The 23,318-nt window shown below is 42.1% G+C and overlaps 1 protein-coding gene across 1 annotated transcript in view; it reads right to left on the bottom strand.

Annotated features, from left to right (window-relative positions):
• Positions 1–23,318, bottom strand: part of unc5da (unc-5 netrin receptor Da) — a 201,505-nt gene that overhangs the window by 8,913 nt on the left and 169,274 nt on the right. Inside the window, exons 13-14 of the mRNA XM_034240064.1 lie at positions 18,948–19,119; positions 1,185–1,415 (exon numbers count right to left, since the gene is read on the bottom strand). Of these exons, the coding sequence (XP_034095955.1) occupies positions 1,185–1,415; positions 18,948–19,119 (403 nt within the window). The remainder of the gene's footprint in view (positions 1–1,184; positions 1,416–18,947; positions 19,120–23,318) is intronic.

The following is a 23,318-nucleotide window of genomic DNA, read 5'->3' as shown; positions in this document are numbered from 1 at the left end:
AATGTATTATTATTATTATTATTATTAATATTATTATTATTCAATTGTAAACAAACACTGCTCGAAAATATTTCATTGGTCAGAGAGCTGTGGGCATAATGCTGCCTTTTGCAACATCCTACTTGTGTGAGATAAGATTTTCTGCTGTTGCTGCCATCAAAACCAAATACAGATCAAAGCTGAACATTGAGAATGAACTGAGAGAGTCTCAAAACAACAGCCCCGCTTTGAGAAGATCTGCGAGGGAAAGCAAGCACACACAAGTCATTGATGAGCTATGTGTGGAATAGGAATGGTAAAGTGATGTGATCGTTTGCAACCTGCAGTAGAAATAGTAGTTCATTAATATATTTTCCATAAAGAAATTTGAATTTAAAAATCTACTACTCTGGGAAGAAGGCCTGCTAGTTTTAATTAGGCCAAATTAATTCACAGTATCTATTACAAACACTTTTGTTCAAGTGTAATCCATAATAAAATATAAAATTATAGTTGGATCTTTATATCTTCTTATTATCAGCAGAGAAAATGTAATGTTTTTACAACAATATACAATGAATCCTACCATCCTATGGGAACCGGGTTGGGGGGTCCCGAAAATATTTCCAATTACCCAAGGGGGGCCCGACTCAAAAAGTTTGGGAACCACTGGCATAATGGAAGTTTTGCCATCGCATCATTTATAAAATAATCGTTATGCTGATTCAAAGACAACTTACATTTTGCGAATGAGTACATAAACTCATTAGGAAATGTTTGTTGAGGTAATATATGGAGTAAGAAGTAGGGTCATTTCCACATAGATTCTATGCAATCACACTTCTGTTTGCAACCCGTGAAGTTGCTGTTCTTTAGAAAAAAGGCAAGCAGAAAAGAGCAATGAATTGGCATGGGGAAGAACTCTTTTCAGACCAGGAGTTGCCGCGTTGTGCAGGTCGAATTTAAGGAATTTACTTTGCATCTTTCATACAGGAAACAGATGTTTGTACTTTTCTCCTGTCAAATATAACAGTATGGTTTTATGAACTATCTCAGCAAAGTAAAAGATTGTTGTTGTAAATCAGTATTTTTGGAAATATTGAAAAATCTGAACTATTAAATTGTAAGCATATAACTTTCCAACTACATTGAGTCATCCACATTTGTCCATTGTTTCCTTCAGTACCGTCCCTCTCTCATCCTACCTGAAATGCATGGGGGGTGTCGTCCACACAGTAGACCCTGAGGGTGAAGCCCAGAGAGTTGTTGCTGTCCGGACTTCCAAACACAGCCAGCCTCAGCCTCTTGGCCGCCTCCTGGTTCAGCGGCTCTCCCACCAGGGCGTAGCACCCCGGGTGCTCCAGCAGCACGTGGCACCTCTGAGTCTCCAGCAGACAGTAGCAGGACGTGCTCTCCTCATCCACCGACATCACTTCCTGTGGAGACAGCATAAGGAGAGACCAGATTTAGTTCTGATGCATGAAGAACATCATCTGAGCCAAAAATAGTTACATTTAGGTTTCATCATAAGAACAGCTTAATAACAGACCGCACCCTACCATACACAGTGGCACTGAGCATACTGATTCATGATTATTAATATTTCAATGAATGCCAAAAAGTGTTTGCAGAGGCCCTAAAAAGGTTTTAGCTTAAAGAGGATATATTCTGCTGATGTTCAGGTTCATATCAGTATGTAGTGTCTCTACTGGGACATGTCTCCATGCTTTAATGTTCAAAAAGCTCTTTATTGTTCTCATACTGCCTGTGCTGCAGAACCTCTTTTCACCCTCTGTCTGAAACCAGAGCCCAGTGTGCTTAGAGATGTCCCATGCCTTATATATCACGTACACTGTGTTGGAGTGCTAGCCAATAGTAGCGCGAGCTACACAGTGATGTCACTATGTTACTGAATAAAACTAAAGAGTCCAAAAGAGGTGTTTCAGGCAGGGGGGGGAGGGGGGAGAAACAATGCAGGGGATTTTAGCCTTTGCAGACTATTTATATAAAAACCTATATACCACACTACAGGAAAGGAAAAACCCCCAAAAGCATAATATGGCATTTTTAACCATCAAGGTGAAAGCTCAACACAATTCAGCTTGTTTTTATGTGAGTCACGTTACTTGTTGCACATTTGATTCATTAATCCATCTTTCTATCTATTATTTATTACCTGTAAAAAAACAGACAAGGTTATTATGAACCAGGCAACAAGGTGCATAATAACTCTGTTTTCTTTTTAAAGAAGTGGCTCTATTGTTTAAAGATATTATTAACACCCTTGCACAGATAGTAACCTGGAAACTATCCCTAAAGCACCGACTCAGGATGAGGAACTGTGCAGAGCTGAACCCCGGCCAAATGAATAATGACACATCAACTAAACAGATGGGGATACAGTAACACTGACAAAACGGATTAGTGGGGTGCAGATGTATCCGATGGCCAATTGCTCCTCATCTTGTACTCAATCCTCCCTAAATCACCTTTGAAACATAACTGTGACCCACGTGTCCCCTCTGCATATGGCCCGGCTGAGCAATGCAGGGTAATTTAGTGGCCCACAGCTTCCTAAACCTGCTCCATTAGCGCTGCAGCAGACATGAAGGATCTCCATGGCATAGCTCTTCCCCGCCAGGCAGCCAGGGAGAAATGATGGAGTCAAACTCTAGCAGTAGAAAAGTGCAGGCTTTAATGGGAATGGCACTGAGAGGCAGACGGAGCGAGGGGGAAGGGGAAGAGAGGGGAGAAAATACTTCCATCCACCATTATATTGCTAATTCCAGAGATTAGGTTTTGAGTAAGCATCCTTCCTGAGATAAAGGGCTCATTATTTCACAGTGACAGAGACGGGTCAGGCCGTTACATTTTCTCGGAGAATATCTCTTCTTTCTTCGAACCCGTCTGTGTCTCTGTCTGTCTGCCCCCCCTCCCCGGCCGACTCTCTCCCCTGCATATAGCCGTCAGTGATGGCTGTTTTGATCGCTCCCTTTTGTGCAACGCGCCTGCTGGCAAATTACGTCTGTGTAAATGTCACACCGAGTGAAAAAACCAGGCTGGGGAGAGAACATCGGCCCTTCCAAGGTTACGCCGGTGGCTCTGGGGTCACCGTTACTCGATGAGGTCCCCGTAGCTTTTTGATGAGGTTAGTTAAACATTAAAAGAGCATCTTAGATATCTCTATTCTCCTGACACGGCACAAGAAAAAAGGGCCGAGAGTCTTTGGATTGAAGTCAGATGTCTGAACAAGTCTCTGAGAAACTGTGATGAGGCTCTACAGGACATAGTTGAAGGACTTTCAGAGGTGTTATTTTACTGAAAGAGCTTGAAGTGAGAAAATAAATCTCACAGGAGCAATCACAGAGATAGAACTATGCTGTATTTAGAGCAGTGGGCACTTAAATATTAAGCACACTTGGCAGTTATTATATATTTTTTAACCTCACACTGCTGTATCAGTTTGGACTAGATACTTAAACCTTTTTGCAGTTAAAAAAATATTTTCTAGATATTAAAAAGCTAGTTCAGGGACATTATTTGAGCTGAAGCTTACTTCTGTTTTAACGAGTAACACTTGTGGATGATTTACCAATGTTTCTATGTTTTAGTAATTATACTGTATGTCCTTGTGTTTTATCTCCGTCTCACTCCCTCACTGTTGCAGAGGTAGTCATTTGTTTCCATTTGACATCAAATGGGTTTTTGATTAAGATGAAAACAACACTGCTAAAGCAGATGGATCTATTTGCTGTGTGTTCTTTTTCTACAACTCACATGCATCCACAATAAAGTCAGTCATGGTGGTCCCAGTATAATAATTACTTTCAAGAATAATTGAGATTATATACTTAAGCAATAGCTCACGACAGGCCGTGGTATATGGTCATTATTATATCACAGTTAAGGGGCGTGGTTCGGCACGACGCAAAGCATATCAAATGTTTACCAAGTGTGGCAATATGAAAAAAATATTACCCAGTCTAATTTAAATAGTTTTTATTTTTAAATAATGACGTTAAAAATAAAATAGTCCCTCCGCTGGCCAATGGAGACCGACGTTGCCACATGGCGGCCATCTTGCCACAGGCAGCTCGCTCATTCATAACATTATGTCTATGGTGCACTATTGAAATAACCGTAGATTGCTCAATTTTCAACCAATTTTCAAACGGTTTGGTTTTTCATAAACATCAAAGATGTAGTTATGATTCTGCATACTTATAATTATAATCATGAACTTTTCAACATGTGTTGTTGTCTCCTGTATCATAGCCATGCTAATAGTGTTTATAATAAACCAAACCGTTTGTAAATCAGTCAAGATTTCAGCGAGTTAAGAGTATTTTTGTGCAGATCACTCACCTTACAACAGCTGTAGCAGTAGTTGTTGACTGTGGCAAGATGGCCGCCGGTGAGCTACGCTGGCGACTCCCCCTTCAGCCATCTAGTGTTTATATCATAGACTGTATAGAGAACCGCAGTGACACATCCTAAAACCCGGAAGTAAACTTCTTCCGGTTCCTTCGTGAAAAAAGCAATGCAAATTCTCCATAGGATTTTGGAAAATAGCTCGAAATAAGGTCTCGCGACGTAACTAGGAGTCTAGTGGAAGGTATCAGTACTACAAGTAAAAACTTTTATTTTTATTATTAATTACGTTGTTTATAAATTAATCTGAGGGCCGCACAAAGAGGAGGTGGGGGCCGCACATAACACACATTTAAGAGAAGGATCACGTTTTGTTCAGCCGGATAATCTCCACATGTCAACCCTACTTTTATAATTTTTGAATCATAAATCTAGTCGCCAAAAGCGAAATGCTAACGTTATGCTATAAACGAACTACAAGCCAGTACAGCAGCAGGGTCGCACGACTTCAACGTCACGCCAACTTAAGATCGTTTCAACTGACTTGCACTGAAACTGCACTTTAAATATATTAACATTTTAAACTGTATACCCCGTTTATCTAGGACCTTTTTGTTTTGTTTTATGTATACATGTCACACTGTGGGAAACGATATTTCTGGATGTATAACACATGTAGAATTTTTTACAATAAAGCTGACTTTGACTTCCGCGTGCTTGCATATTTTAACAAAGCTTTTCATTTGAGCCACACTGAATTGAACTAGAAGTCATGGCTGTGTCAATTACCAGTCTGATATCGTTTTACAAAGATGACAAGAAGAGTGTAGATAGAGGAGAGAACCACTACAAGTCAGGACACGTAAAACAGTGCAGCCTAGATGAAGGTCCCCCATTGGAAATGGGGGACCCTGATGTAAACAAGACGAAAGTCTTTCTCTGGTCTGCATCCCCTTAACAATTGTATGTTTTGAGCTGTACTGTACTGTACCCAATATACAAGCTGTTAATAAACTTTTCAATCAATCAATCAATCAAAGGTGTGCTTACCGGTGTTGTCAGGGCTAGCATGAGGGACAAGGTTTATAGTGTCGGTGAGTAGTGATAGCAAGAGTACCGTTAACCTAGAGTTAATTTATTCACATTAATTCCCATCAACAAATCCATTTTATGTGTCACATGAAATCTTTATTAGGCAAGTTTATTTATATAGCACTTTTCAACACAAGGCAATTCAAAGTGCTTTACAAAAAATGAAAGACATTAAGAAAATGGCATTTAAAATGAGTCATTAAAAAGAAAAGCTAATAAAATAAACATTAAAAGAAAAAATACATGGATAAAAGTTACAGTGCAGTCTAAGATATGAATAGTTTAATTAAAAGCAGCGACAAAAAGAAAAGTCTTCAGCCTGGATTTAAAAGTAGTCAGAGTTGTAGCGGACCTGCAGGTTTCTGGGAGTTTGTTCCAGATATTTGGAGCATAATAACTGAACGCTGCTTTACCATGTTTAGTTCTGACTCTGGGGACAGAAAGCTGACCAGTCCCTGAAGACCTGAGAGATCTGGATGGTTCATAATTTAGCAGATCAGAAATGTATTTTGGGCCTAAACCATTCAAAGCTTTATAAACCAGCAGCAGTATTTTGAAATCTATTCTTTGACACACAGGAAGCCAGTGTAAAGACTTCAGAACAGGAGTGATGTGATCCACTTTCTTAGTGTTAGTGAGGACTCGAGCAGCGGCGTTCTGAATCAGCTGCAGCTTTCTAATAGATTTTTTAGTGAGACCTGTGAAGACACCATTGCAGTAGTCGAGTCTACTGAAGATAAAAGCATGGACAAGTTTTTCCAAATCCTGCTGTGACATTAATCTTTTAATCCTAGATATATTCTTTAGGTGATAGTAGGCTGATTTAGTAACAGTTTTAATGTGACTGTTGAAACTCAGGTCAGAGTCCATGACTACACCTAGATTTCTGGCTTTATCTGTTGTTTTGAACATTGCAGACTGGTAACTGCTAGAATCCACTTCAAGACACTGGTACTTGCTTACCATGCTGCGAATGGATCTGGCCCTTCCTACATCCAGGACATGGTTAAACTGTACACCCCAGCGCGTGCACTACGCTCTGCATCAGCCAAACGACTCGTTGCGCCCTCGCTGCGAGGGGGACCCAAGTTCCCATCGGCGAAAACACGTGGGTTTGCTGTCCTGGCTCCAAGATGGTGGAATGAGCTCCCCATTGACATCAGGACGGCAGATAGCTTGCACATCTTCCGGCGCAAACTGAAAACTCATCTCTTTCGACTCCACTTCGAGCGTTAGAACTATTAACGAAGCACTTTTATACTAATAAAGGACTGGCTTACCTAAAGCCAGTTGAGTAGCACTTGAAATGTTTGGCTCTATGAAACCTGATGTACTTATATGATTCTGTTTTCTTCAAGGTTGTGTCTTCCTGGTCGAATGTACTTATTGTAAGTCGCTTTGGATAAAAGCGTCAGCTAAATGCAATGTAATGTAATGAAGCTCAGCGCTAACTTTTATACGTTCTGACTTGGCTCCAAAAACCATTACCTCAGTTTTATCTTTGTTTAATTGGAGAAAGTTCTGACACATCCAGTCATTGATTTGTTCAATGCACTTACTCAGTGTTTGAATTGGAGCATAGTCTCCTGGTGAAATGGTTACGTAAATGTTTGTGTCATCTGCATAGCTATGGTAACTTATTTTGTTGTTCTTCATTATCTGAGCCAGTGGTAGCATGTAGACGTTAAAGAGAAGAGGCCCCAAGATTACAAATATTACACACCAGAAAACACAGAAATATCCATGAAATAAACATATAGTAGGCTATAAACAATTAAAGGGATAATTGGGATAATTAAATAATAAAACAATCCCACCACCACAGGTATCTACAGGAGAAGAGGGAATTCTCTCCACAAAATGTGAATGCCCACGTGGAGAATGGAAATGCAGTCATGCGGCTGGACGGGTGGCGCAGTGGTCTGTGCATCTGATCATCAGATCAAGGGGGGTGCTGGGGAACTCCAGTTCGAAACCCGCTCCTGCCGCCACTGCGTCAGGCCGTTGTGTCCTTGGGCAAGACACTTCACCCGGATTTGCTCCTGTGGGTAATGTCCACAGTACATGTATGATATCAATGTGTACTTGTAAAAGCGCCTCGATGACTTCGAGGCGTGAAGATGGACGGTGTGGCGCAGTGCGCTGTGCAATGATCATCAGATCAAGGGGTGAAACCCGCCACTGCTGCGTCTGTAAAGCTGTTGTGTCCTTGGGCAAGACACTTCACCTGAACTTGCTCCTGTGGGTATTGTCCACAGTGGTGACCATTGCATGTATGATTATGTGTAATGTGTATTTGTAAAGCGCTTTGAACATCTGGAAAAGCGCTATAATAAATGTAAGGAATTATTATTATTATTAGCCATCTTTGCCATCCACAATTTCAGCTGCACTGACACCCCCTGTCAGTGGAAGAAGCCAAAGGCAGCTAAACGTACACATTCAGTGGAGGAGCTATTTCCTCCAACCAATAAGTCATTCAACCCACTGACAAGAGAGCCCACCTCCGAAGATCGTGACTGGCTGAGGGACAGACTCAGGGGCAGGTTCTCAGGAATTTCTTGGCTTCTCTCCCCCGAGCCAGAAGAGGAACACTTCAGCTTGGAAACACTTACTGTTCCTGAAATTATCAAATCTGTTGGGCATCAGGGACCTGAGGCAATTGTGGCAAGCATGGCATTGTCTGAGGAGCAACAGAGGGCAATTCAGGTGGCTACCACTGGTCAGCGAACCAACCCAAACTGGCATTTGTTCAAGAAAGGAAGGTTGACTGCCAGCAACTTTGGAGCTGTCCTGAGGTCAAAGCGTGTGACTGCTTCCCTTATTGCCAGGGTGCTAGGGTAACAACAGGCCCTTGATGGTGTTTTGTCTGTACAGTGGGGGACTATGAATGAATGTGAGGGCGTCAGGGCATTCACCACTGCAACCCAGATGCAGGTACATGAGTCAGGTTTGTGGCTCTCCCAATCAGGAGTGTTGGGGGCATCTCCAGATGGTCTGGTAGGGTCTTCCGCTGTGCTGGAGGTAAAGTGTCCCTACGGAGCCAGGGAAATGACAATTAGTGAAGCATTGCAAATCAAGGGCTTCTGTGTCAGTAAGGAGGGAGAAACATTCAGCCTGCGTGAGGAACATCCTTACTGGCACCAAGTGCAAGGTCAGCTTCACCTCACTGCAAGAAAGAAGAAGAAATAAAAAAATTGTGAATCGTTTTTAATTTACATTTACTCGCCTTTGCAATGTTGTGGTTGTTAGAGTGTTAGGCTTCCTGTCAGCTCATCTGTTGGGAAGATATAACATATTAGTTTCATGGAAGTCACACCGTCACATATAAGAGCATTAAGACATACAGTACATAGGCTAAAACAAAAACATCTAAAGATATAACCTTGCACTTTGTCTTGTGAACATTTTCACTATTTTGACATTTTTATAGATGAAAAAAATTGAACTAAAGAAATAAATGGTAGATTAATCCATATTGAATAGTTATATTTCTTAATGAATTAAGATATTACTGTATTGATCCCAATTTGGGAAATGTTTGTGTTGCAGCAGCATAACAAGAAAAACAAAATATAAGTTATTATATATACAAAAGTATGTGAGGGATGGAATATTAAATTGAATATAAATGTAAAATGTACATGTGATTTTACGTCCAAGAGAAGCTATGGAGCAGAGAGTTCTCTGCCAGCCAGAGGTGATTTGTTATTAGTTCAATATGTCAAACTGATTTCCCTGACTACAATCTTTAGTTACATGCTGCTTGTACTAATTAGACTTATATAAGCCACACAGGTTTTAATAGGATGTATTCATTATCTTTACTTATGTTGCGGTCTTTTCAGCAGCGCCATCTCTAAAACGGCGATACAGTCACTACCCATCATTTAGATTTCACCGTGACATGGACAAAAATGTAACGTCAGCTTACCTCATAGCACGAATCCAGACTCTCCTTTGGAAAACATTGGCCGGGAAACGATAGAACGAGCACGTTTCATGCAAAGACCTGTTGCTGCAACCCGGAGCAAAGCAACAAACCATTGCGTAGCTAACTAGTAGCGCTAGCTTTAGCTAACATTAGCTAACGAAACGAACTGCCGAGTAAAATTGGAAAACACTGGTAATTAATGATTCTATAATTTGTAAAACTACGGTGTTAAAAACGACAATTTCAAAAATACAGATTCTAATGGTCAGATATAGATATACAGATACTAAAGATAGGCAGGTACTTGCTTTCAAGCAGAACACAGGGGAAAACAAACTTAGCGGGAGTGTTTACGTGTTAGGCGTAATGACGTACAACGGCCTCGACAATTTCTGTAGTCCTATTCAGCCACTCGGTAACAACCATCGTTTTTCAGGCACGTAAACTCTTCAAAAATCACCAATGGGGTCACTGCTGATGTATTTAATGTCGTTGAACAAAACGTGATTTATCTCTTAAATTTGTGTCAACCACAGACCTTATTTCGAGCTATTTTCCAAAACCCTATGGAGAAAATCCATTGCTTTTTGACGAAGGAACCGGAAGTGCTAAAAATGCTAATTTACTTCTGGGTTTTACGACGCGTCACTGCGGTTCTCTATATATAAATGGACGTAGTGTCCGTGACGTCACCCATAGGATTCTGCAGAGTTTCCGAGAAGCCCTTAGTAGGCGGAGTCGGCCACTAACGGCTCGACTGTGACGTCAGAGTCGAATCCCGCCTGCTCCAAATAAGGGCAAAGAGGCGGAGCCGAGGCGGAGCCGAGGCGGGACCTGCTGCCTCCGAACTGGAAGTAAACAGAGCTAGCTCAGGCTAAGAAGCTAAGCTAACATGAAATACATGCATACCAAGTTACTGCTAACAGTGTAGTTCCCCTATATCAGGGATGGGCAAATAGCGGCCCGCGGGCCGCATGCGGCCCCCACCTCCTCTTTGTGCGGCCCTCAGATTAATTTATAAACAACGTAATTAATAATAAAAAATAAAAAAATAAAAGTTTTTAATTGTAGTACTGATACCTTCCACTAGACTCCTAGTTACGTCGCGAGCTGCGTACATGATTTCAAATACCGCGAAATAATCTGTGACGCATTTGTGTGTATTTTGTTTGTTTCCCGGGGAAACCCTCACAAGAAACACCGGCTGTTGTTATGCCTGTTGTGACGTTAAATTGCCTCTTGTAATTATGCCTTTACAAGCATAAAAGTTGTATTTATCATCTGAATTTGGCGAAACAAGTTTAGTATTCTTAAAACAAAGACTTTGTTTATTTGAAATCAGATGAAAACAAACTGTCACGGACCCTGCCGTGTTATCTATGATTACTACGCTTTTCATTCATAATTTCAGCGGGAGGGAGGGGGAGCTGCGCTGAGGAACAGCAGAGTGCGGGCTGACGGGTGTCTGTGTTGACATTCCCCTCATTGTGGAATAAGGGGAATGCAGAGACTGGCTACAAGTGTTTTAGGTTCAAGTTAGACAACTAATGTCTGGGTTAGTGTTCATGACTTCATGTTTATGTCATCTTAATTGTTAATTTCAATACACACACATTTTCCGTGCTTTCCAATAGTTTAAAAATACTTTTATTCCACTGTTTAATAACCTGTTCAATACAAACATGCCACTTGTAAAAATGAAATAAAATTTCTGTGAACTGATATTTGTTTAGTGAGTTTATTAGAGGATGTTCCCTTTGATTGTAAAATGTCAGTGAAGATGTCAGACTTAGTATATTTGTTAATAATTACATATAACACATGGAATTTTTGTGTGTGTTCCAAGTGAATCTGCGGCCCCCTGGTGGCCAGTACATCAATTATGTGGCCCCCACCACCATCAAAGTTGCCCATCCCTGCTCTATATAAACATTACATTCATAATCAAATGAGACAATCTGCAAGAGAATTAGCTATATTTTGTTATTCTTAATGCTTGTCATTTACACGTTGAGAAAAGACGGACTCCACCACCCGGACCTAACGGAGCCGCAGTGGGCTAGCTCCGGGACGCCGGCTGGAGCTAGCCCCCTGCGGCTCCGTTAGCTCCGGCGGCCACCACTGGGATAATTGGGTTCCCTATTAACATTTGCTCCCGTTTAGCATTATGGGCGTCATAGCCATAGACTATAAAAGTCTTACCCAAGGCTGAATCATAAACTAAAATGTATATGTATGTATAAAGGGTTACGTCCTTAGCTGGCTAATAAGTAGCAAGCTAAGCTACCAAGCACACAAACACCTGCGAACGGGGTTAACATGTATACTATTATCATTTTAGACTTCTTGGAAGTTCTGTTAGTACATTCAAGCGCACAGCACAACATTTTAATTGTCTGGTATTTGTAACAATATTCCCTAAAAGGCACAATCACCACGAACACGGCTAAAGGGTCAAGTACAGTAACTACAACTAACTAACGTTGTAGCCTCTATGGTTGTAGCCTAGCAGAGTGGACAAGTTGCTGTTAGCTGACAGTGAGGCATGTACATGTCCATCAAAGTGACCACGCCCTAATTTATGCAAAAGCTTTAAGGCTTAATATTAATTAAACAGATGAGTTGAGAAAAAATTCACCCCCCACACAGTAGTCATGAAGGGGGAATCTAACTATACAGAGAATATGGTTTTTTGAACCACGATGTAAACATGTTTATTTCTGCTGTAAAGTTGGGCATTTTAACATGGGGGTCTATGGAAATTCTTCTGCAGCCTGCTCCTACTGGCCACTAGATGAACTGCAGTGTGTGGCACTTCCGTATTGGCGTCCCGGCTCTTCCCCAGAGTTTGCCGCTTGGTTTATATACCTATGTATTTGACAACTACATACGGCAACTCAAATAGGACACTTGATACAGTGGCGTTTGGCAAAGCAGAAAAAGAAAACAAAAAAAACCCGACAATATTAATCTGAACGAGAGAGATTAGTTATTGTTATTACAACGTGACTTCACTATTATTGAACAACTCCTTTTATTGGGTCCTTTTATTGGGTTAAGTACATTGTCAGAATAAGTGAGAAATGGATTTAACTTCTGTTAGACAGCTATCATACTGTACATACTGAAGAAATATTGACTGTGAATGTATGCAATATGTATGGCATTCATAATTTATATCTAATTACATTAACTGTGAATGTCCTTCATTTGATTTCAAATAAAATCACAAAATATTTTTGTATAGATATTTGAGACGTTTATGACTCGCGCATGCACGATGCAAATCGGGCAGCCGTCTAGGCATCAAGTGTCCTATTTGAGTTGCCGTATGTAGTTGTCAAATATGGCTGACCATCTCGCACATGCGCAATGCAGATCGGGTAGGGATGCGGATCGGGTAGTGACTGTCACTACCCGATCTGCAGCTCTGCCCGATCTGCAGTGCGCATGTGCGAGATGGTCCGCCATATTGGACAACTCCGGACGGCAACCCAAGATGGACACTTGACACAGTGGCTTTTAGCAAAGCTCAAAAATAAAACTCGAGAGAGATGAGTTATTGTTATTACGACGTGACTTCACTATTATTTAACAACTCTTTTTATTGGGTTCTTTTATTTGGGGTTAAGTACATTGTCAGAATAAGTGAGAAATGGATTTAACTTCTGTTAGACAGCTATCATACTGAATACATATTTACTGTGAATGTGTGCAAAAATGTATGGCATATGGCTGTCTAACAGAAGTTACATTCATTTCTCACTTATTCTGACAATGTACTTAACCCCAAATAAAAGAACCCAATAAAAAGAGTTGTTAAATAATAGTGAAGTCACGTTGTAATAACAATAACTCATCTCTCTCGAGTTTTCCTTTTGAGCTTTGCCAAAAGCCACTGTGTCAATGTTGTCCTACTTGGGTTGCCGTCCGGAGTTGTCCAATATGGCGGACCATCTCGCACATGCGCACTGCAGATCGGGCAGAGCTGCAGATCGGGTAGTGACAGTGACAATGAGGTTACTTGTATAGGTTGAGGTTATATATGGAGTCAGATTTGGGTCAATATTCTCGCGCGTAAAACAAGCTACTCACGAGCGGAAAATGTGCTTTTACACGCGCATAAAATGACCCTCGCGCGCAGATTAAACCCCCGCGAGCGGCTCTGCGCTCGCTCGCGAGAGAGACAGCCCTCTTGCTTGCTCGCGGGAGTGTCAGCCTCGCGGAGTCTGTCTACGCGCGCGTGAAAAGTTTCTGGCACTTTGGGGTGGAGCCACTGGACTTTGATTGACAGCTGCCAGGAAACCCGGGGTTGCCAGGTTTGATAAATGCCTGAACTGCCAAGAGCCGAGCAGTGACGGCAGCAAAATCAGTTGGACGAGATTGAATGGTAAAGTTGTCCATAAAAAACTATTATATTCGTAAAGTGTACAGCTAATATATATATATATATATATATATATATATATATATATGATTCTGTTTTCTTCAAGGTTGTGTCTTCCTGGTCGAATGTACTTATTGTAAGTCGCTTTGGATACAAGCGTCAGCTAAATGCAATGTAATGTAATGTAATTTGATATAAAACAATATATTTTTCAGTGGGCTGTGTCCGTCGAAAACTGCTAGCTACTGTCTGCTGTACGCACCTAGATTTTGCTGCCGTCACTGCTCGGCTCTTGGTAGTTCAGGCATTTATCAAACCTGGCAACCCCGGGTTTCCTGGCAGCTGTCAATCAAAGTCCAGTGGCTCCGCCCCAAAGTGCCAGAAACTTTTCACGCGCGCGTAGACAGACTCCGCGAGGCTGACACTCCCGCGAGCAAGCAAGAGGGCTGTCTCTCTCGCGAGCGAGCGCAGAGCCGCTCGCGGGCGCAGAGCCGCTCGCGGGCGCAGAGCCGCTCGCGGGCGCAGAGCCGCTCGCGGGCGCAGAGCCGCTCGCGGGCGCAGAGCCGCTCGCGGGGGTTTAATCTGCGCGCGAGGGTCATTTTATGCGCATGTAAAAGCACATTTTCCGCTCGTGAGTAGCTTGTTTTACGCGCTAGAATATTGACCCAAATCTGACTCCATATTATACTACTAGGCTGTTGCTTGGCGTGGTGAGAATATTGCTCCACTTTCTCCGGTCCCCGAGATTCGGCTCTGGAGAGAGCTTTCGCACCTGTGGCCACTAACGGTCATCATTTCTCTGCTTTGTTTCAAGACCCGCATCAGAAAGCTTTTGAATGGTGGTACTTTTCCAGTTGGTCTACCTGCTCTTCACGTAGCTCTGCATGTCGTCGTTTAGGTGCTTACTGTATATAGATAGGCACTGCTCAATCCACTCCTCCATAGTAAGGTCACCCCGGAGGTCGAAGTTAACCTTAAATGTTTCCATCTTAAGCTTTGTTAGTAGTTAGTTAGTTATTTTCGTAACGGACGTAATGTAACAGTTAACGGTTGTAGCTTTTCTCAGACGCGGAGGGATACATGACTTGTGAAAAGTAATAGGGATAGACCGATATGGCTTTTTCAAGGCCGATACCGATTATTAGTAATCAAGGAGACCGATAACCGATATTTGGAACCAATATACATTTGCAGTAAAATCAGAAAATCTTGGTGTCAAAATGTAGAATAACACAAACTCCAACACAACTCAACACAACTTCTTTGAAATGCATTTAAGCATATATTATGTTTAATGAACTTTTAAACATCTTACAACTGGTTTCCTCTCTGTGCCCTTTTCTTTAGTGCAGCCATCTGCAATGAGTTAGAGAGACAAGAAGTGGGGCTGCAGGCTGACATGCTTAACTAACAATAATGCTTAATTTATTATATCAAAACAATGCCTGTCTATCTAGCATAACATCCCAATAAGCTGCTAGCAACTGCAAAACACTAGTGCTAGCTAATGTTTTGCAAACTATTAAAAGTGAGGCTATTACAGTAGACCTAACGTTAGTCTAGTAGCCTCACTTCTAATATTTTGCTAAACATTTGCTAGATACATGTTAGCTAGCTAATGAGCTTCACATATCAACCTGAAAAACTGCGAGGCTCCACTCGCAGCCCCACCCCCCCTCCGCACCACAGTTACCCCTAGTTTCCACCGGGTCCGTCAACGGCTGCGCCGCGGTTTTGGTCCGGCCTCCTCCGCCGTCATACCCTACCGGGCGCGTTTCACAAGCGTTTCAGAAGCATTACGGAAGCGGAGCGTCGTGCATGCCGGCTCGCAGTTCTTGTTGATTTGGGCATATTTCCTGGACATTTGTACTTCTACAAGAAAGTAACTATAGACTAGTAGTTAAATGGTTTATTTTTTTGTCTGTTTAAATCGTGTTTATTGTTGTTATTTCCTATTTTGTTGTGTTGTAGACTGCAGACATAATTAATAATAATTGTAATAGTCCAGTTAAAAACAACATGAATCAAAGATGGGTTGCTGTATTTTAGTGGTAAAAAAAATGCATTAATCATCATAATTATTCTATATAATTTACACACAGTGCCTGTAAACCGAAGGAGAACGCTGGTGGTGTCCTTGTAAAAAAGATTCGTTGTGTCATATAAAATCAAGTGTTTTTCCACTGCCAATATAAAAACTTCGTCGTCCATTGTGCGTGTCGTTGTGGAGACGATGTAGTGATGTGAAGGGGGGTCTGCAAATTAGTTTATTTGGGGGGGTGGGCCGGATGCTGTCACCGTCCACTTCCTGCCTGACATTACCTTACGGCTGCGTCGTGTCGAAAAATAGACTTCAATCCTATTTCGAGCGGAGCCCAGCGGCGAGACGCTTCTGGGACGCTTCTGAGCCGTAACACGGCGCGTCTGGTGGAATAGCACCCATTGACTAGAGTGGCCGCGATCCTTGCGGACGCCGCAACGCAGCCGCAACGCGCCGCAGACGGACCCGGTGGAAACTAGGGGTACTCCGCTGCTAGATGCTGCACGCACCCCCAACTCTGACTGACTTCCCGCGTCCCTGTGTAACTGGGAAACAGATAGAATTGGATCATAAAATCGTGGTGTTTTTGCAACTTCAGCATAGGGGATTGGGATGTTTATTGAATTTCGGCTTAACACATGTATGTAGGGTTGCCAACTTCCAGAAATGGAGAAACGGGACACATGCATGTGTCCCCCGCGCACGTGCTCGCGAAGATTTTCGGGTTTCTGGCGGATTTAGTTACTTGTTTTTGTTACTTTATTTCGGTTTTAGGGTTAGTGTTAGGTTAGGGTTATGTTATTTAATTATTCTGGGGGAGCCAGCCCCTAGGGTTCGAAAATGGTTTTGGGGGTCAAAACCCTCAAAATGTATAGAAAACTATGCATACCTATAACACAATACAAACAGGTCTTACACCTGCATTAGGCTACTACATCACATTGTACATCAGCATGTTCAAATCGGATAAGTGGGCACTAGGGACATCTGGGCACCTCGATGTACAATTGGCTATTTTGTCCAAAATGTTAAAAAATAAAATATTTGAAAAATGGTATTAAGTAATGCAAAGTATACATGATGTGAACATGCACGGTACATCATTATTAGACTTAATTTTATCCTTCAACCAACCATTTTCCCATCAATCAGCTGACTGACTCTCTCACACACACACACAGGCTACATCCACCTCCTCACCTGCTGCGACCTCGGTGAGAGGAGGACACAGCTCTTTTAGAATATCCCGAACAGTTTTGGGGCCAAGCACATTGGCTGTTATCATCTCAGCCTTTGTTCTTCCACATTGCATTTTCTTTGCAGTGTTCGATTCACTAAACCGCTTATTACTGCAGTCCATGCTGTTGTAACTCAAACCATGCTTAACTGTGTGATACACTGATGTTACCTCACATGCAGCAACTTTGTCTTGTTCTGCAGTTGAACTGCCGAAGAATTTAGTTATATTTGATGCACCTTTATTTTGTGTTGCTCGCTTGTGCATTTCTGTGCCAGCATGCAGTTTCAGGTCGTTTTCTCCACCGTGACCTATTGAAAACTCCCTCCGACACAAGGTGCAGAAGACCCGAGACAGATCTCCACTCACGGGCTTTACCCAACTGTGTTTTTCTTCCCACTGTTTGTTGTAAGACACAAGTCTTTTCTTTTTACAAGGGCCAGGGCCCAGAACCACATCCTCTCTCTCTTCTCCTCTTTCATTATCACCTCCTCCACCGGCAGCGCTCATTTTCCCACACGACTGAACAGGCTGACATGCCACACAAACAATGATGCCGCGCCCGCGGCCCACCGGAGAAAATCTCACACACACACACACGTGCGAGCATTGTGCCTGCCCTGTCAACTGAGCGGTCCTCGCGCCCTTCGCATACAGCACACAAACACACAAACACACAAACACACAGGCACGCAGCCAGACCTATGAGCCAGACACACTGCATTGCGCGCAAACAGAAAAATATTTTTTATTTTTCCCTTTACACGGGAGTCCGGGACAAACAAAGTCCCGTACGGGACACGCCCCTTTTGGCTCAAATACGGGGCGTCCCGGCTAATACGGGACGGTTGGCAACCCTACATGTATGGCTCTGCCGCTCAGCGCTGCTGCTTGCTTCAGTCTGTGTCTGCGTTCTTTCGCACCTGCCTGTAATCTGAGAAGGTCCCGCCTCTCTGGCTGGCTCCCGCCCGGAAAATCTTCAGTAATAGCCTATCAGATAGCGCTGTGGGCGGGACATTGCATCATAATCGACCCGTAAAAAGTAACTACAATTCTACCCGTGATATACGCTCATTATATCACGACTAAGAACCAATCAGATTGCTTGATTTCACTTGTCCGTTTTTTAAAGGTGGGGTAGGTAAGTTTCAGAAACGGCCGAAAAGAATCCGCCCCTTCCTTCAGACTTCCTTACAGAGCCGGCTAAACGGATTGGTTATACTTTTTACAGTATTACGGGTTCCACAGATGACATTTTTTTATGGATTTTTTGTCAAAGCACTTAAGATATTCATTGCTATCGGGATGTTAAGAACATTCCATGGAATATAACAAAGTGTATCTCGAGCCAGTTTCTGAAACTTACCTACCCCACCTTTAAACTCCCTTATGCCTTTATCTACTGTTGTGCCATATAATAAATAAACAGATGGATATGATTGTGCTTTTTCTCTCCTCACAATGTAAATTGTGCTTGTTGCGTTTTATTGTTTTACCAGCTGCAATGCAGAATTCACAGATTCATACAAGAGAAATGCTTTGAAACACCATTATCATTAAACTAGGGAAATAAATGAATGTTTAAATGACTAATAGCAGTAATTTGGATTTGGTCTGACACTTCTTTTGGATGTATGACAGCATGAGGTAGAGCTTGAAAGGGCTACATTTTATACAGAATGACAAATCTGAGCTGGCAACCCTGAAATCGACTCCGTGCTTGCATGACCACACTGCAGGATGGACATTTTCATCAAAGTAAGTGGTAGCAGTTTTATCAGATGGTTTTGATATTCAGGGCACTGGTGGAAGTTGTGTGTTTTCACTTGTTAACATTCTGCACTCATGTTGCAGCCGGGAATTCGGACCTGATAAGTGAAGCTGATGTTAAATAGAAATTGCTCACCTCCCACTTGTTTTCCTGTGTCTGCCTCTTTAGCCGGATGGTCCAATTATCGGCTGCAACCTCCGCACAATGGGCAATGGTCATGGCTATGGGACAGGACAGGTCCAGGCCGGGGGGGCCGTACGTGACTGCGGGGCTCAGGAAAACCTCTGACCCCTCCTCGGACACAGAGCTGCACCACAGAAAAACAGTTAAGTTACATATCAAAACAACAAATGTTAAGAATCCTAAAACTCCTCTTGAATCACTAGACTGTAGGGGTGTAACGGTATCCGTATTCGTCTGAATGCCTTTTTTTATGAAGGGAAAAAAGTCTGTCACTCAGTGCAGTATATATAATCCAGGGGCGGTATTGCGCCTAAAAGCTGTTTGCCTGCCGCCCTTAAACAACAAATGAAGAACAAGAAGAAAACACAACAACAAAACGAACAAAATACAAGAAGAAGAGAAGTTAGTATGGTGATTTCAGATAACACACAGGAGCTAGAACCCACCTGCTTCTTTTAAATCAGCTGTGTGGGAACATTTCGGGTTCCCTGTGGACTACAATAACGATGGAGTGCGAGTGGTGGATCGGACGAGGACGGTGTGTCGGCGTTGTTCGACAGCGGTGCGGTATGCTAATAGAGAACCGCAGTGACGTGTCCTAAAACCCAGAAGTAAGTTAACATTTTTACCACGTCCGGTTCCGTCGATAAAAAGCAATGCAATTTCTCCATAGGATTTTGGAAAATAGCTCGAAATAAGGTCTGTGTTTGACACAAATTGAAGAGACAGATCACGTTTTGTTCTACGACATTAAATACATCAGCAGTGACCCCGCTGGTGATTTTTGAAGAGTTTACGTGTCTGAAAAACGATGGTTGTTAACAAGTGGCTGAATAGGACTACAGAAGTTGTCCAGGCCGTTTTACGTCATTACACCGAACACGTAAAACACTCCCGCTAAGTTTGTTTGCCCTGTTCTGCTTGAAAGCAAGTACCTGCCTCCTGCAAACTTTACGATTTACAATCTGTATGTTTGAATATGGATCTTAAGTTGGCGTGACGTTGAAGCTGTACCCTGCTGTAGTTCCTTTATAGCATAACGTTAGCATTTTGCTTCTTGCGACTAGATTTATGCTTCGAAAATTATAAAAGTAGGATAGACATGTGGATATTATCCGGCTGAACAAAACGTGATCCGTCTCTTAAATGTGTGTCAACCACAGACCTTATTTCGAGCTATTTTCCAAAATCCTATGGAGAAATTGCATTGCGTTTTTGACGAAGGAACCGGAAGGAGTTTACATCCGGGTTTTAGGACGCGTCACTGCGGTTCTCTATGGTAACACACACCAAACATGCTACATCATATCAGAAGGCATCACCCAGATTTGCCAATCACCGGAGCCCGGCGAAAGACAACAGCAGTTCAACAGCTTATCCCCGCAGTTTTTAAGAAGCCAATAGACATGAAAGCCGAGAGACCAAAATAAATAACGGAAGCTATTGGCATATGTTTTTCAACGGCTATGCGCTCTTGAAACACTTTCTTATTATTTATTTTGTAATATTTTCAAGACATTCTTTTTAGTTTTACAGCTTGATGAAACCTTTTTGTTTGACATGAGCCATTATAGATAATATGGCCATCTGAGTGTGTGTGGTACCATTTGTGGTTTGTTTTTAACTGTGTAATAGGCCTACAGTTAATTATTCAAAATGTTAGAGTTCCTTATTTTTATACTGAAACTTGCACTACTGTTCAAAAATAAATACCAACAAACCTGGAATTATGCATTTGGGACTTTTTTTTTAGCTTTTTCTTGTTGTACGGAACCCGTACCGAACCGTGACCCCCAAACCGAGGTACGAACCGAACCGTGAATTATGTGAACTGTTACACCCCTACTAATAATAATAATTCCTTACATTTATTATAGCGCTTTTTCAATGAATCAAAGCGCTTTACATATACACACATTACACATATATCATACATGCAATGGTCAGATACTGTGGACAATACCCACAGGAGCAAGTTCAGGTGAAGTGTCTTGCCCAAGGAGACACCGGCTTTACAGACGCAGCAGCGGCGGGTTTCACCCCTTGATCATTGCACAGCGCCACACCGTCCATCTTCACGCCTCGAGGTCATCGAGGCGCTTTTACAAGTACACATTGGTATTATACATGTACTGTGGACAATACCCACAGGAGCAAATCCGGGTGAAGTGTCTTGCCCAAGGACACAACGGCCTGACGCAGTGGCGGGTTTCGAACTCGTGCCACCCGTCCCCTAGACTGTCAATCAAATGTAGACCACTCCCCTATCCAAGCCCATAAAACTCACTCCCTTCTTTCCCTCCAGAGACTGCAGGCAGAACAAATGAGACCACTGTGAGTTTGCATATGGAGATCTCAATTGTTTGTACCTTAAATCTTTACAATTATGTTGTTATTTGTTAAGCTAGATCCCTATTGATTTGTTCCTACATTGTGAGGAAAAGGGAGCATTATTTAAGGTTCCTATTGTTTCCATTGTCTACCTGACTTGTAATATATTACCTATATTCTTTTATATAGAGAAAATCCTCCACAGTACATCCAGGTCTTACTATCCACAAACCACCGGATTGACTGCAATCAAATGTTAAACAGTCTTTTGCATCCAGTGTTTTAATGTGCACCCCACCTGAGATGTTTAGTGCACCACCACTCCACCAACTTTTTTCAACAAACATTAAAGATGGTCCTTTTCTGTTCCAGCTAAAAAGAGGGTATGAAAATGAGGACGTGATCATCATTATTAATGAATTACTGCTTAAACAAGGATAAAAATAGCAGAGAGTGACTATAAACACAGTAAACTCAAATCCTTGGACACTCATAATGAATCAATCCCTGAGCAGCTGACACACAGACACACAGATAGAGGAAGATTAAAGCACCAAGACTAATGGACAGTGGGGCTGGGGAGGACAGGCCTTAGCACACAGCGTGTAAGCTCCGTGGGTCGATGGAGCTTATGAAGCCTGTTCTGGCCAGCCTGGTGACAGATTAGCTGGGCCAAGCTGCTTTTGGCCAGGGGCCCAATCTTGGCTGGAAGCCCCGAAGACTGAGAGCAATCAATGGGACCACCATCAGTCATGCAGCTGGCCCGGCCGGACCCCTCACACACAGGACACGATGTTGCTGCTGTTGTCACTGGGACGGCATGGATATTTCTCAACATCATTAATGCAACTGCAGCAGGGACAGGCGCTGACATGAAAGCACAGATGCATCACAAATGTGTAAAGTGTGCGTGGACCCACACACAAATACAGGGAACACCCACAGAATGAGAATGAGATAGATGTTAGAATAACTTTTATTATAGGTGACACTTCTCATGTTGACACTGTTCCACCTCACTTCCTAGATAACCAAGGCTGTGTTCAAATGTTATTCTAATACCAAATATATTTTACAAGAAATGATTTAGATGAATAAGAAAATGATCAATTCGACCATCACTTGAGCACCATCATGTTACATTTACTGTTGTGTTTTTTGCCCGTCCAGTAGCCCAAAACTGAAAAATCAGCTTAGAATGATATACAATGGAGAAACACAATAATTGGTCATATTATTTGCCAATTTACTTTCTTTGACAGTGAATGTAGCATAATGTGTATAGTAGTAGAGCAGTGTTTTCAATTGGGACCTAGCTCCTGGTTCATTCTATGTTCCTTACAGGGGTCATGAGCAGTGCTTGAATTGGAATGAAAAAGGTGCCAGTACTCTAAAATCAGCAACTTTTTCAAGTCAATTTTATATATACAGCCCACAAACAAGAATTTGGCTACTATAATGCTGGTGGGTTTGTCTCTTTACTACTGTATATTTTAGAAAGGTTCACTGTACTTAACATTTTTTATGATAGGCAGCGGATATGGCTAAAGCTCAGTAAGGTCAATATTAACTGAAAATATAGCAATCAAAGTCTAGATCTTCTGCTGAAGACACATGAAGCAGAGACCTTTCAGGTGAGAGCCCCTCTGGTGGTGTTCAACATTAATGACAAGGAAACAAAGCTCTGGTCAGAAGCATTTTTTATAAAAAGCTTTAACAAAATTAAGTATTTCTGTACATTTTGAATGCAATCTAACTTTCCAACTCAGAAAACGAAAAACGAAAAAGTGCCAAAAGTCTTCTCACATGGCTGAGCTGCTTTGCAATATACTTCACCACTGAAGAATACAAATATGTATAAAGTAAACTATGATGCAATCTAACTTTCCAACTCAGAAAAATGATAAAGAGCATGAACAAAGAACATGTAAAAACAAATGCAAAATTTGCACAATCTAAAATGAGAAACTGTAACTGCAAGTAACAAAGTCT

This window comes from Gymnodraco acuticeps, unplaced genomic scaffold, assembly GCF_902827175.1.
Source record: "Gymnodraco acuticeps unplaced genomic scaffold, fGymAcu1.1, whole genome shotgun sequence".
Lineage (NCBI taxonomy): Eukaryota > Metazoa > Chordata > Actinopteri > Perciformes > Bathydraconidae > Gymnodraco > Gymnodraco acuticeps.
The sequence above is the reverse complement of the archived record's forward strand: the minus strand, read 5'-3'. Positions and strand labels throughout refer to the sequence as shown.